At 35.0% G+C, this 16,591-nt stretch overlaps 1 protein-coding gene across 4 annotated transcripts in view; it reads left to right on the top strand.

The window, feature by feature from the left end:
- cntn5 (contactin 5) overlaps nt 1-16,591 on the top strand; it is a 382,381-nt gene that overhangs the window by 321,548 nt on the left and 44,242 nt on the right. For all 4 annotated transcript variants that reach the window (XM_058751508.1, XM_058751507.1, XM_058751506.1 and 1 more), the window contains 2 exons: nt 9,037-9,164; nt 11,269-11,444. In XM_058751508.1, the coding sequence (XP_058607491.1) occupies nt 9,037-9,164; nt 11,269-11,444 (304 nt within the window). The remainder of the gene's footprint in view (nt 1-9,036; nt 9,165-11,268; nt 11,445-16,591) is intronic.

Below are 16,591 nucleotides of genomic sequence, written 5' to 3'. Positions count from 1 at the left end.
CATATTTATCACAGGGCATGCTCGGTTGCAAGTGGACGCTGCAAAATTATTTACGAGCTTTTCTGCTGACAGTGGTGCCGTTGCAAAGCAGGCAATTTATTCTGAGAAATAGCCACTGGGATTTGCGCTCTTTTCAAATTGTCCTGCAAAATGGCTTCGCCAGCCCAACAGCCCCAGACCAGTAATAAGGCACAACCGCACGCGTGTACAGGCCTCGGCTCAGACCGCAGAGCGACGCTAAAAATGTCCACACGCAGCACAAAGCCGGCTCTCACCTTGACACCCTTCCTCACTTCCTGCTGCTTATCAAGCCGTAGTTCCATTCTCTCAAATCAATAATTCACAAGTAATGGTGTAACCAGCATTCAGATGCTATTTGCCCTTGCAGCGGCCACATGCCACAGTAAAAGATGCAGTTGAGTCAGAACAAAATGTTCTTGAGGTCAGCCGCGCGGTTTGTCAGACGGTGCGTATGTGGAATCGTTCATAAAGTGGTGCAGATCACATCTGAAATGATGTTGTCTCCCGTGTGATAGATGTTTGTTTGTACACAGTGACTACTGATAGATGGGAGAATTGAACAGCCCAAGAATGCTCCGTTCTTCAGGTAACAAGGTGATGAATGGACTTTGAGCTCGCGTGATCTGATATATTGTGTGGCAAATTTGTCTGAGTCGTGCAATTTATTGTATTTTCTTTTTTATGACATGGCAAGGGCAGATATAGTTCTTTCTTTTTCCGCTTTTTGTTATTTTAGTGCTGCAATATCTTTTATAATAGCGTGAAGGACATTTTACAGAGAGGCTGTGTAAAGTATATCTGATTATTGGGCCAATGACATGGTCTAGTGTTTTTTTTAATCTAAATCAGCTGATTTATTCAGAAATACATACTTAAAAATGCAATGAACAGTACTTTTAGTTTAATAGACCGCTTGTTAGATAAAAAATGTATTTTAATAGTCAAAAAAAATGAAGGAAAAGCTTAATTAAAAGGATGATCCTCTTAAAAAATAACCTTAATTTACTAGGAATAATTATGTTTTAGAAAAAATATATGTAATAAGGTGGTTTTGTCATTTTTTTCAATTTTAGTTTTATTTTTTTTAAATAATGAAACTTTTGACTGAATCAGTATCATATGGTGCAATCAATGTGAAGAAACATGCATGAAAATAATAATAATAATAATAATAAAATTAGAAAAACCCTTAATGACATTTATGAATTAATCATTCACAGTATTTATAAAAATGATTTTTATCTTAAAATATATTTGTAAAATAATAATGATACTTATTTAAGATATAAGGAAAATATTTTTACTTACACTACATGACATTAAATGAAAAAATTTACAAACAAAATAAAACCATTTAAAAATATTGTTCTAAATTGTACCAGATTAGGGTTCTTTGGCTAGTAACCATAGCAGAACCCTTTGTTTTGTTTTGTTTGTTTTGTTTTTTTTTGTCTGTTTTCTTTTTGTTTTGTTTTTTTGATGTGTGTGTGTGTGTGTGTTTGTGCATGTGTGTGCTGAATAAAACCCTTTTTATAAGGTTAAATAAAGAGGCATGCTTTGAAAATTTTACATAGAATATTAATACCGAACCTTTTTTTATTATGCATTATGCATGTCTTACAACATAGAAAAAAGGAAAATGCAATAAAATCAAACAGATGTAGTGAAGGCCAAGTTCCAGTGAAATAACTTGACAATCCTCTATGATGTGTTACGTCCATCGTTATGTTTGTGTTTTGGTGTAATCAAGGCACAGTTTTTCTCCTCAGATGATGAGGTTGTGGGGACAGCATCTGTCTGGGTCACAGTGTGTCTTTTCCATTTGTTTAAGTAAAAGCTGTTATGTTTATGAAGGCCAAATGTTGTTTTTGTGAATAAACAGTATGTGAGCCATTCACAATGATAAAAGGAAAAGGTGATAAGTCATGGGATAGCTTTAATGTTTTTATGACTGAGCATGTTTATTCATAAGCCCAAGTAATAATTGAAAACTCTAACAATATGGATCATCAATAATTCAATATCTCTGTCACATAATTGCTTAGTGGAGAAGAGGAAAGAAGTATCCTCAGCTGAACAGAGCTGGTCGCACTTAGATGCTCTGTTAAAAAAAAAAAAAAAAGGATTTAATTAAAAATGAAAAACACACAGTATGGCAGTCCATACTTTGGAATAAAGAACCCTAAACTCTAAAACAAAGGCATTAAAAGATTTCTAAATATGTGTGAAGAACCTTTAAAGAGTCATCATTCTTTTAAGTGTTACCAGAATGGTGTGCCAAGTCAGCCATTTTCTGCTTCCTGTAGTGACGCTCACACAGTGTTTGCAAAATTATCGCAGATGAAATGGATTAGAAGCAATATTGATCAAATAAAATTGGTCAAGCCAAGCTCATTGTTAATGTTTATGTTTTGTTTCATGTATTGGGTTTAATTCACAGTTTATGTTTTGTGGATTATCACTATTAAAAGGATACTCCACCCCTAAATGAAAATTTTGTCATTAATCACTTACCCCCATGTCGTTCCAAACCCGTAAAAGCTTTGTTTCGTCTTCGAAACACAATTTAAGATGTTTTGGATGAAAACCGGGAGGCTTGTGACTGTCCCATTGACCGCATAGTAAATTGCACTGTCAAGGTCCAGAAAGGTATGAAAAGCATCATCAGAATAGTCCATCTGCCATCAGTCAGCCAATCTGAATATAATGAAGCGACAAGAATACTTTTTCTGTGCAAAGAAATCAAAATAACGAATTTATTCAACAATTCGTCTCCTCTGATTCAGCGTAGTGCCATTTTGGAGAATATCCGCTGGACGCAAGCAGCGTACGCTCTTGAAACCTCCCGGTTTTCATCCAAAATATCGTAAATTGTGTTCCCGAAGACGAACGAAGCTTTTAGGGGTTTGGAACGACATGGGGGTAAGTGATTAATGACCAAATTTTCATTTTGGGGTGGAGTATCCCTTAAAATAAAACTGCACCTGGGCTCTCTACATCATCTTCCTCATATTTTTAATGTCAGCTACATTACACAGGCCAGGTGGTTGCTTTTTGGCCAAAGTCAAAAAAGTCCACCCCAAAATTTTCTTATGTTCTAGTGCTTCGATATGGCTTGTGTTCCTCCTTCAGTGTTATTGTAGGAGATTTTTTTTCTCTCCAGTTTTATCATCCACCAGATTGAAATAAGTCAGGCCGCTTATAAAAGTAATAACACACCCGCACAACAAGCCGCACGGTTTGAAGCATCATTCATGTCTTTGGCACAAACAGTGCCAGATGAGTTATTCGCTGAAGTGTAGAGTCTGTTCAAATCCCAAACCTTAAGAATAAACAGTAGTGAAGCGTGCCTTAGGAAGCTCCAAAGTAATCAGATTTAAAATAATCAGATCAGCGCTACCAACGTTATGAAAAGATATATAATGAAATGGTGCATGAACTACAGTTTAACGTAGAAGATCTAAGAGAGAATCGCTTGTTTCGATTACTTTAACGGCACACTACATTGTCGAATGATAAAGGAGCCGCTCTTTTCCCACTTCAACTGAGTAGTTAAAATGGATTTTCAGTCAGATGATCGTTGAAATGAATTTTACAGACGTATTTGACTGGACACGGGTGACTTAGTGAAAGGATTTTCTGACATTAGCTGTATCCAAGGAAGACGTCTCTAGATGAAGAGAAGCTCAATCGTGAGAGGAGCAGGGGTGGGATCGAAGCTGCCCTACGTTTATCTGACATTGACAGCTGTGTGGAGTTAATGAAGGTTCGTAATTAACATGGATTTCCGCTAATGTTCAAGGGTTTTGTATTCCAAATGAAAAGTATTAATCCCATTAGTTCGAAAGTATGGGCAGCCACTCTCAAAACCCTGCAGTCAATCCTTCACTAACATCGCCAAAGAAGCCCTAGTCAGGGAAATGGAAAATCGGTCCATTGTAAACAAGCCTGTGATTATGTTCCGTGGTGTTTATCCAGCCGTTCCTGTACAGCGTGTGAATGTTTCGCACTCACTGCGTTTTCAAAGATGTTTCTCCGGAGTAGAGTGAGTTCTTTGCATCAAGTGGCCTAAAATATATTTTAGGTGGCTCTAAGGGGACGTTTCATTTTTACTACCTTCGTCACGAAGGCTCATTTGCATATTGCTTATACCCACCGGTCTCCGCCACTCGTCCTTTCTGGCTCCGTGTCCTTGTCGAATGTGGGTTCTCGCTTTCTCCTACTTGAAGGAACGTCTCTTAGTTGATTTCTTCTTATGAATTTTCCATGTACGGGTTTCACTTTGTCACGCCTCTGTGAGTTTCTGCCTGCCAATTCTCATCAGCGTCTGCTGGATCAGGGCGCTTAATGCTGTAAATATGAAAGCCAAACATTATGAGACAAATTAATGGGGAAGAAATTAGACTGACGGCTCCCTTTCGTCAAGACTGTTAGTTTTAGGCAGAAATTGAATTTTAATAAAATGATTGCTATGTAAATATTCATTGTCACACCTATGCTAATCAAAGCAGGGGTGGTGGGGGGGATGCTGGAATACACACCCATATATGAAGGTTGTTTAGGCCAGTGTTTTAGTATAGTTTATATGCTATTATTATTATTATTATTATTATTATTATTATTAATACTTTGAATTTGTTTTTTATTATTATATTTTCCATCATTTCAATATTTGTTATAGTTGTATTAATTTTTTTTATATATGTCTTAGTAATTTTAGTACTTCAAGTTATATGTAATAAAATGTTTACTTTTTTACAATTTAATATATTTTACTTCAGTTCATTTTTATTTCAAATAACTTTTTTTTTTTATTTTCAAATAGCTAGTTTTCAAATAACTTTTTTATTTTCAAATAACTAGTTTTAACAATAATAACCCAGATTTAGTGTTGAATGTATGGCTTAAAATGTGACCCTGGACCCCAAAACCATTCACTTTCCATTGATGTATGATTTCGTAGGATAGGACAATATTTGGCCGAGATACAACTATTTGAACATCTCGAATCTGAGGGTGCAAAAAAATCTAAATATTGAGAAAATTGTCTTTAAAGTCGTCCAAATGAAGTCCTTAGCAATGCATATTACTAATCAGAAATGAAGTTTTGATATATTTACAGTAAGAAATTTACAAAATATCTTCATGGAACATGAACTTTACTTAATATCCTAATGATTTTGGACCAAAAATAAGATGCGAGTCCACATATACAGTATGAATGCAGTGATTTTTTTTCATCTACTTAAAGAGGTCTTAGTTTGAGATAACAACTTTTTAGTGCATTCACTTTGTGCCACTTCAAGCAATGGCTTTTTAAGAGCTATAATAAAACCGAGAGCCTGTTGCTCATATGCTCGAGTTCTCAGGTGGTCTCTTTAGAGAGCGAGACAGTCATTTTTTTTTTAATCTCTCCATTGTATTTTCCTGGACCTCAGACAAGAAATGACTTCTGTCTTTGTCTGAAGTTAATTCATTATATGAGGGCAGCACAGAGGTGCTCTCTGAAACTGCTCTCAGAACAGCGAATGAGAGCGGACGATAAGATAAAAGCGAGACTCTAGTTATCTCTGTTAAATTCAATTTGCCTTCCTGCTCTCTCTTGGTTTCAGAAAGAATGAAATGTCATTAGGAGTATATCTCATCTCGACTTCCACACAAATTAACAGTATTCCGATTAAGGCCATTTGACGTGCCATATACTTGGGTGAGCATATTAATCATCAGAGCATTCTGCCCTTACCAACACCAGCTATTTCACTTTAAGACCCGCTTGTGACTTAAGCATAAGCTAAATTATATAAATGGATATTATCCATACTCTTACATCTGCTAACTGTAATAATTAACAGCACTTTCATTGCTTTGAACAGTTAATTGGCTAATGTCTTTTGATAGCCATCAATGTACTAATCCTCACCAAAAGATACTATCAGTCAATTAACATTTTAAATGAGTCTATTGACAATATTATCTTTAAATCTAGATGTTAAAATAACAATGAAGGACAAGACTTGTTCAAAGAGTGCAAGTAGGACGATGATTCTGTGGTTCATTCCGAGCTCAAGTTCTGACATTCTGTATGCTTTTCAAAAACCTGAATCTTTTAAATATTTGTTTAAAAAATACACAAAACCATTTTCATGTTTGTGTTTGTGTTTGTGCTTATGACATATTTACAATTACTCAGAACTTCAGAGCACTAAGATACAAAAAGGGGTTCCACTTTATATTAGGTGGCCTTAACTACTATGCATTAACATCAAAAAATAACTACAATGTACTTATTGTGTTCATATTGTATTGCAAAACACTTTTGCTGCTACTGAGGAGGGATATGGGTAAGGTTTGGTGGTATGGGTAGGTTTAAGGGTGGGTTAAGGACGATGTAAGGCAAGTGAAAACAGTGTAATTATAAATGTAATACAGAAATTAATTACAGATGTAATTACATGCAGGTATTTATTTATTTATTTTTAAATGCAAGTACAATGTAAAATGGTAACACTATTTTAAGGTGTCATAATACAGAGTAATTACCTAATTAAGTACTTAGTAGTAGCCGTTACATGAAACAAAATTTACTTACCATGTAACTAAGTTATAGAACAGCCTGTACTTACAGTTTGTAATTATGTAGATGCAATAGGCACAGCTACTTGTACACTTAATTACAATCTTGATACACTTTATTTTAAGTAGCTTATGCCTGTGTAATATACTGTAATTGTAATGTAATTAGAAAGGTAATACATGTATTTAAGCTGTGCACTTGTGGGTTAAATCAAACTAAGGTGCAGCTGGATAAGGTGTACAGTATAGATACACATGAAGTAAACTTAAGTACAATCTTGATACACTTCATTTTAAGTAGCTTATGTTTGTGTAATATTATGTAATTGCAATGTAATTAGAAATGTATTACATGTATTTTAGCCGTGTACTGGTGGGTTAAATCAAACAGGTGCAGCTGGATAAGGTGTACAGTATAAATACACTTAAGTACAATCTTGATACACTTTATTTTAAGTAGCTTATTTTAAGTAGCTTTCATGTAAGTACAACGGCTACGCCTAAGTACTTAACTAGGTAATTACTTTGTATTATGGACACTTTAAATAAAGTGTTACCTGTAAAATTCCCAAAAAGTAATTTTTAAGTTCTTGACTGGTGCACACTTTTAAACTTTTTAATCAAATAATCTTTTTTCTTTATTTTTTTACTATGAAAATATTGTACAACATGGTACTGAATGGTTATCATATTTAATACCAAGGTGTTAGAATGTGGTAATACTGTGGTACTTTCGGTATATTTCATTAGATATTTAGACATAACGTTACATTTTCTTATTACAGGTACATGCTGTACAGGTACATAGTTTTTGTGTTCATTAATTTTATTTTGGGCTAATTTGTTTATTTCACCTTCTGAAGAAGTAGAGAAATGTTTTCTGTGGCAGATAAATTACGTCCTCCATTTTTAACTGGATGTAGAAAATCAGCTCAAAAGGGAAATGTATATAAATAATATATATAAATATATAAATAATTATGATTAATTACAATTATTTATATCGGCTGACAGTAATAACTGTAGCAGAATTAAATTGCCATCAACTTATGTTCGTCCAGCGAACAGTCAGTCTATCAACTCTAAGAAAATATATTTCCTTGGCCACAGAAAATACTTTCCTACTAATGCATTAGAGCATGTAGCGAGGGTCAAAATCGTACAGAGACATTCATTTGAAAGGCAGAACCAGAAACTCATGTAATTTGTGCACACAACTTTTATTAACTAAACGCTAACACACATAACTAATCTAAACAAACAAACAAATAAACATACACTCACACGTACATACAAAGGGGAGCTAAAGTGGATGAATGAAGGCATTAGAGAAACCAGAGAATACAGTTATGGAAAGAGTCAGTTGACCGCCTGAGTAAAACCATCAGCTTATACTACACCTCTGTTTCGTTTAGTTAAATGTACGATACTTGCTTTGCCTTGGTCATTGACAAGTGTCCGGATGCAGTCTCAGATGAAAATCTTGATGGTTTCAAGGTTTGGTGGTGTTGGAGTTCTTAGAGTTCTTCGGGGTTTAAAGGGTGATGAACTCCAAAATATGTTATTCTGGCTCCATGGTAATTGGGAGTTTTTTTCCCAGGTAGACAGAGAAAAAGAGCTAGGAAAGAGATCTGCTGAGATCCGAGGATCCTTGGTTGAATAGAAAGTCAAGGCTGCAAAGCCTGGCACAAAAACGTAATGGTCCAGAAGAGTTCTAGCTCACATCCTCATATTCTCAGAATCTAAAAGATCCGCAGACTGGGGGTGTCACTGATGTGAGAGCTTTGTCTGATATAGAGGTCACACCTCTGCGTTGTCAAAGAGCCAATGGTGTCTTGAACTTTGGAGGGAAAGTTTTACGACTCTTTGTCTCTTAACATGGTAATTTGCATATGAGCTGGATTGGAAGTTGATATACAAACTATTAAAGATTCTTAGAACACTTATATGTTGCATAGGAATCAACATATAATATACACTCTCAATTAGATCATCCGAAGGCGAATTGATAGAGACCAAACATGGTATAAGTGAGGTAATATTAACTAGTGATCTATCAGAAGCATGCATAAAACAGGATACAATACACAAGAACATATACAAGAACAGTAATAATATACACAATGACCTGAAGATATGTGTGTTCATTAAAAAGAAACTTTTTCCATGAATTAATTAGAGAAGAGTCCATTTTTATGGCGTAATGTCTCTTTCCTAAGGGGATATGAAGTGAGTGTTGCTCTGCCCGCATTCCTTTGAGCAATAAAACTAGTGTTATCAGATTGGTTGCAATGGAACCGGGGGCCTGAAGTCATTGACAGACATACTGGCACCCAGTATGTATATTGGGTGAGGGGTCTGTGACTATTTGTTAATCTCATAACTAATTGATTTCTTAAATGCAATGCAAAATTGTGTGTCTGATTGGTCCAAATGCTACAGGATCATGTTGCTTCGGAATAACACCCTCCGCATCATTAACTCCAGCCGCTCGGATGAGGGAAGCTACGTGTGCCGTGCGGAAAACCAGTTCGGTTCAGCGGAGTTGACGACCGTGCTTCTGGTGAAAGGTAAGAGACCCTCATCAACCTCCAGCCCCCATCCTGTCGGCCCCATCCCGTGGTTAACCACACTAGAGCAAACAGAGCGCCGCCTGACTGAGCCGGATGGAAGAAGAGTTCATTGCGGCTTATCAGGCGTGAAGATGTTTGTTTTGCCCGCTCAAGAATCTGCTCACAAGAGCATCTACTGTCTCCTAGGACAGCTATTGTTGAGGAGGTTGTTCTTTACCAAGAAAACAGATAATAACTAGGAGGCATGGGACAGATTGTCTTGATTTTATCACTGTTAGCGTATGTGAGTATTTGTTGAAAGGAGCCCTTGAGATACAAAATACATGATATGTGCAAAATCGCTATTTCATAACACATTGTACTGTACATGAGTCTGAGGTGCTGTTTGCATCTTGTATTAAGATGTGTTTTGGCACAATATAGCAATGTTGAAATTGATTATTTTTGTGCGCTTTCTCAAAAAACACGTAATAATGCTCACATATTAGGTTAGTGGGCAGAGAGTAGGTGGCCTATTGAGGCTATTTGAACACATTCATCCATTTGAGCATTTACACTACAAATGTTATCCAATCAAAGGAGTTTTCTACTATCTGGACAAGCTCAGAATGTTTTAAACCCTATTTGCACCTATAATGTCCTTCTTTTGTGATTCTATTGACGAAAATGCATCTTAATGGCAGAAAACTATGTGAAAGTTATAATGTACTGTCACATTAGTGAAATCTCTGCAAAATTTTGAAGGATAAAAAGTCCATAGTCAATGTCGATAATCAAAAGTCACTTTCAAACCAAGCAGCTTTTGTTTGTTTGCACAGCGGATGTGTGCAAGCAAAATGAAACTTTTATTATCTCTCTGGACCCATTATTAGGTCTGAACACTACATTTTTAGACATTTTTATACAAATATGAATTAGAAATGTAATTGTTTCTGATAATAAATGGTTGTTAGTTAACCTTAAAATAACATAATGAGGAAATGTGACAGAAATGTGACATACTAGTGAGATATAATGTGTGTTTTATATATCATTTAAAAAAAATAGCATGTACAGCACAGCTAAATGCAATAATCTTATGTAATGTCAAACATTTCCAAGTGAAAATGTAGAATTGGATTGGATTTTGGATATTAGGTGATGAAATTATTGGTGAATATTGCCCTTCGTTGCATCAGTAGAAAAGAAAACTTCAGAGGCAGAGAAACTTTACATTTTATTTTATTTTATTTTATTTTATTTTGTTTTGTTTTGTTTTGTTTTGTTTTGTTTTGTTTTGTTTTGTTTTGTTTTGTTTTGTTTTGTTTTGTTTTGTTTTGTTTTGTTTTGTTTTGTTTTGTTTTTTGTATTGTGTTTGTTTTTTATTTTATTTTTTTATTTTTTTTCCGGTAGCTCTTTACAATAAGGTCCTGTTAGTTATTGTTAGTAATGCATTAACTAACATTTGCTAATAATGAGAAATGTATTTGTTATAGTATTTATAAATCTTTGTTAATGTTAGCTAATACAGATACAACTGTTAATTGCTCAGGTCCATTAAATAACAGATAGAACTTATGGTTTTAATTACTAAAAAGTATTAGCAAATGTTGAAATTAACAGATTAGTTTATCTCTCTCTCTCTCTCTCTCTCTTTCTCTCTCTCTCTCTTTAGAATAATGTTTACTTAATGACAATAAATATCAATAAATTTGATCAGTTTTGAATTCCATTGTCTTTAACTCTTCTAATTTTTGCTCTTTGACGCTGCATAAGGACAAAAGATGTCATTCATAAAACACAAGCTGTAAATAAAACAATAAAATAATATTGTTTTAATAAATTATACGATACAATTTAATGCAGCAATTCATGTAGGAACAATTTAGTAAGCTGACCAGCTGTTGCATATGTTCTGTTTGTCAAGGTCTGATATACTAGAGGATAAACTTGATGTTAGAAACCATTTTCCCTTTTTCCCCTCAAAATTACGAATTGACAATTATGAATTTCACTGTAGTTTTATAAATCATTTGTTTTCCAAATAGTAACTGTATCCAGAGTTTCTGACATAGCTGCAGATGTCATATGTGCTGATGACCGAATGATGTTCATGTTTCAGAGCCAATGCGGGTGGAGTTGAGCCCCATCCGGGTGGAGGTGACAGTGGGAGAGAGCGTGGTGCTCAGCTGTAAAGTCACTCATGACCCCTCGCTGGATGTGTCCTTCCTCTGGCTACTCAACAACCAACCGCTCAACACCCAGCAGGAGGGCGGTCACTTTGAGTACATTCAAACAGTAAGTGGCTTTACCACAGATTTCATGTACTTGTGCTGATGCTGTCACTTGCACTATGATATTTTAAAGAATATGCAATATATCAGTGAATAATGATTTATCGGTGGTATATCGATATCAGTCAGTATTAGTATTTTGTAAATTATTGGCATCGACCTGACTTGGCAGATATTAAAAATAGCTATATATTTTTTTAACATTCAAACAATAAACTTTTTTTCAATAAATAATTTATATTTAACTGATATTTGCTTCTTAAGTCTTTGGCCTCTTTTATCATAATGTGTGTTTCACTGGACTTTCACTGAACAAGTGCAACGCTACTGTATACCAGGTGAGCTACCAAGCAAGTTTGCTACATCAGAAAAACCATCAAAATGTACTGGTTTAAAATTCACTGTACTAAAAGTGAGAGCATAGTATTGTTTGAGGAACCATGCAAAACTAAACCTTTATTAATCTGCCCCACAATCATAATTTGTGGCCACTAGTGACAATTTTACCTATAAACTGCAGTGAATGGTATGCATAGTTATAGAACAGCATATAGGTGCATTTTTGTAATTTTGCTAAAACTTTTTTTTTTGTGTATATATATATATATATATATATATATATATATATATATATATATAGCAACTGTCATTATTAGCATTTTGTCAGTTATTGGCACATGCTTCATTTGGATGACATTGGATGTACAGTAGGTAATTTTAGAGTTTTTTTTTTTTTCTTCAACTGAAACAGTAAACTCTTTTTACATAATTTGCATAAGTTTCCTAACAGTATCACTCAGTATGAACATTTTATAAACTATTTTTATCAACTTGATTTGGTCATTGTTGGCAGCAAATAATATCACTTTTTTTTCTATTCAAACACTTCTGTCTACTCTTTCTCTTTTTTATTTATTAATTTTTTTTTTTGTTGTTGTTGTTTTAATAAAACCACTATATATTTGGTATATCTGTTTTAACTGATTTTTTTATTTATTTTTTTTTTTTTTTGGCTGAAGGGCTGTCGCAGCATACTGGTATTGCCAATAACAGTGAGGAAATATATATATTTTTTTTTTAAAACTGATATTATGTTAATACTATACATATGATAATATGATAAATAATCCAGTACCAATAACTGTATGGTTACTTGTAGCTACCGCTGTCATACAAAATAATGTTGGAGGAAATTATATGTGAAAGTGAGACACTTAATACTCCCCCCAAAAAAAGTGTTAATGTCTCTACACTCATGTTTTCTACGCCAAAAAAAGCACACACAGAAACAAAACAAAGTTCAAGATTTTAATGATATTTTAATGATGGCTTTTTTTCTTTTTCGTCTTTTTCCCCCAAATGTACTTTTCAAGTGTTTTACTGCTTTCATGTTTTTTTTTAAAACAGTATCATAACTCTATCTTCAATCTGTTGCTCCTGACAGATGGAGTCACAGTTACTTATTTTAGGGATGCCACATTGCACCAAATCCTGCTTTAACTGGAGTGAGAATCAATCCAGTGAAAGGTCAGCCAGGACCGTATGTCATCATGATGAAAGACCTGCTGTGAATCACACCATCATGTTTATCAGAGTCTCAGAGGAGCAGCAGCTCCACACACCCTCCACCCTTCCTGCAGGATTGACAAACACTCCCTGATTAGAACGCATCAGCTGGCATTCTGCCGCCACAAAACCATCCACTGACCTGATTTCAAGGCTGTATTTGATCAGAAATACAGTAAAAACAGCAATATTGTGAAATATATATGGCATTTTAAATTAGATTTTTAATTATTCCAAACCTTTGATCGTTATCGTTATTGTATACATTATTTCTCAGTAGGAAAATATTGCTAAACAGTATGTCACTTTATAGGTCTTCCTGCATGAGCAAACTACATATTTTCAAACAAAGATCAGTGGGTTGTCTAACTCACTAATAGACTAGTCGAGTACTGGACAACTAGTCAATCAGCATTCAGCACTATGTTAGTCCCAGGCTGTCTGCATATCGTACACACAAAAAAGATCTTTCTTAAACTGGCAAGCTCCAATTTGATTGGCTGGCTTTGACAATAACATAAACTATACTTGTTCACTACTCCGACATGAAGTCGCCTCATTTCATGCGTGCATTCACGTAACTCCTAATAGGGATGGATCACTCCTCAGCACCAGCTTCAACTGACACAATTAAGTTCAAACCATCTTGTGTCCTCTTACTATCAGATTATAGGCATATTGATGCCTTCCCTCCGGCTGACAACATCATTTGGTTCCTTCACAGCAGCACTGAGCACCAATCTGCCATCTAACTGTGACTGTTACACATTCAAGTGCAGTGTTACCCAGGGTTTAGGAGATTTTATATTCGATTTGCCCGCAATGGGTTTAACTGCTAATTGGCACAGCAGCTAACTGGGTTTTGGGTTGTTTTGAGAGTAATTCATGTAAAATGAGCTGATTAAAACTTCTGTTTATTGTTCCTTTTTGTCATAAATTAACCAATGCTTTCATCCACATCAACATACAAATTCGATTTAAAAAATAATATTTTTACTTTGTAATTTTTAAATTCAAATTACAATTCTTGATCCTGTTTGTTACCTCGTTTCAAATTGAATTCAAATTCAGGAATTATACTGGAAATAACCTCAATTCTGTTCAATTCTGAATGACACACAACCCACACTGCTGTAAGAAGTGTCAAAATGTTTCTAAAAATGAACTAGTACAGATAGTATTTCATATTTTATATTAATAAATTGGTAAGTGTATTGTTAGTCAGATGATTATAGATCAGGGACTTGACTAGTGTTAATTCCATCCTCGAGGTGTATCAGTGTTTCTGTTTGCATTAGCCATGTAAAATGAATTATTTATTTTTACATGTTGTTCTCATGTAGTTGTTAGTTTTTCAGTGCTAATGAATACTTTATGAGTAACTTGTACCATAGGATGTTCTCATGAACCCCAGAAAATATCTGCTCAGCAAACACTCTCAGAGTAGGCAGAATTTACCAAAATATTAATAGTGCTTTTTTATTCCCATGGAAAAGTTAAAAAGAGAGAGTTTGTGGATTTGTCAGATCACTGCATAAAGAATTGGTGTATTTTATTTTATTTTTTAACAAACTTTTAGACATTTTATAAACTGTTATACTGAGAAGTACTGAAGAACTATTGCTATAGTCAAAATATGCAGATTCTGATAAACAAAATTTAGTTCTTAATGTCTGAAATGAACAGAGGCCCTGGTTATCATATACACTGAACAAAATTATAAACGGAACACTTTTGTATTTGCCCCCATTTTTCATGAGCTAAACTCAAACATCTAAGACTTTTTCTATGTACACAAAAGGCCTATTTCGTTCAAATATTGTTCACAAATCTGTCTAAATCTGTGTTAGTGAGCACTTCTCCTTTGTCGAGATACTCCATCCACTTCACAGGTGTGGCATATCAAGATGCTGATTAGACAGCATGATTATTGCACAGGTGTGCCTTAGGCTGGCCACAGTAAAAGGCCACTCTAAAATGTGCAGTTTTACTGTATTGGGGGAATCCGGGGGTGTCCGAAAACCAGTCAGTATCTGGTGTGACGACCATTTGCCTCACACAGTGCAAAACATCTCCTTCGCATAGAGTTGATCAGGTTGTTGATTGTGGCCTGTGGAATGTTGGTCCACTCCTCTTCAATGGCTTTGCGAAGTTGCTGGATATTGGCAGGAACTGGAACACTCTGTCGTATGCGCCGATCCAGAGCATCCCGAACATGCTCAATGGGTGACATGTCCGGTGAGTATGCTGGCCATGCAAGAACTGGGATGTTTTCAGCTTCCAGGAATTGTGTACAGATCCTTGCAACATGGGGCCGTGCACATTTTAGAGAGGCCTTTTATTGTGGACAGCCTAAGGCACACCTGTGCAATAATCATGCTGTCTAATCAGCATCTTGATATGCCACACCTGTGAGGTGGATGGATTATCTCGGCAAAGGAGAAGTGCCCACTAACACAGATTTAGACAGATTTGTGAACAATATTTGAGAGAAATAGGCCTTTTCTGTACATAGAAAAAGTCTTTGATGTTTGAGTTCAGCTCATGAAAAATGGGGGAAAAAACAAGTGTTGTATTTATAATTTTGTTCAGTATATATTACCGCATGTGTTTACGCCTAAAGAAGACCAAGAGAGTTGGACAAATGGATGATTTCCGCATACAAAATTAAAATTGTGCCATAAAGGTGTACTATTATAAAATTTGAAGGGTCCTCCTATCAGACGTCCAACCGTTTTCCAGACTTTAATAGAATTAGCCACAACTGGACCAAATTTATAATTATCACCTTTTTTTTTATTTTTTTTTTTATTTGGTAAACCTTGTCAGCTTCAATCACTCTCCATGAAACTTTCGATTGAGGATCAACACAAATATAATGAGCCTTAAGTTGGAACGACCAATGATACAATTCAAAATGTGGTACAGCCAGTCCTCCTGCACGTATAGGATGTTGTATTTTGGTAAGTTTGATTCTGGGGCATTTATCATTCTAGATAAATTGAGAAAGTATGGAGTTGGTCTCCTTAAAGTATCCTGGTGGTGGGGGATAGAGAAAAGAAAGTTAAACCGAGGTAACAAATTCATCTTAACTGTGGAGATTCTAACTTGAAGAGAGACTTTAAGATTCTTCCATCTTTGAATGTCATTTTTGAGCTTATCTAGAATACTATTACAATTGTTTCTGGCAGTCTTACGGATGTTTTTATATATGGTAATGCCCAAATAGATGTAAGATTCCTTAATGGGGATAAATGGGGGAATAGAAGAATTAACCTTAACATTGTTAATTGGCATTAAAGCAGATTTGCTCCAATTTAATTTGTATCCTGATAAGCTACTAAAATGATCAAATTCCTTAATTATACTAGAGACTGAAACATCAAAGTGGTCTAAATATAGAATTACATCATCAGCATACAATGAAATACCATGATTATGATCATGAATCTTAATCGATACTTCAGATTTCCTGATGGCTTGTGCTAAGGGTTCAAAAGATAAGCAAAACAATAAAGGGGAAAGCGGACATCCCTGCCTCATTCCTCGCTGTAAAGGGAACGGGGGGGAAATAATATTACCAGT

Source organism: Onychostoma macrolepis, chromosome 18 (assembly GCF_012432095.1).
Source record: "Onychostoma macrolepis isolate SWU-2019 chromosome 18, ASM1243209v1, whole genome shotgun sequence".
NCBI classification, from domain to species: Eukaryota; Metazoa; Chordata; class Actinopteri; order Cypriniformes; family Cyprinidae; genus Onychostoma; species Onychostoma macrolepis.
The sequence above is the reverse complement of the archived record's forward strand: the minus strand, read 5'-3'. Positions and strand labels throughout refer to the sequence as shown.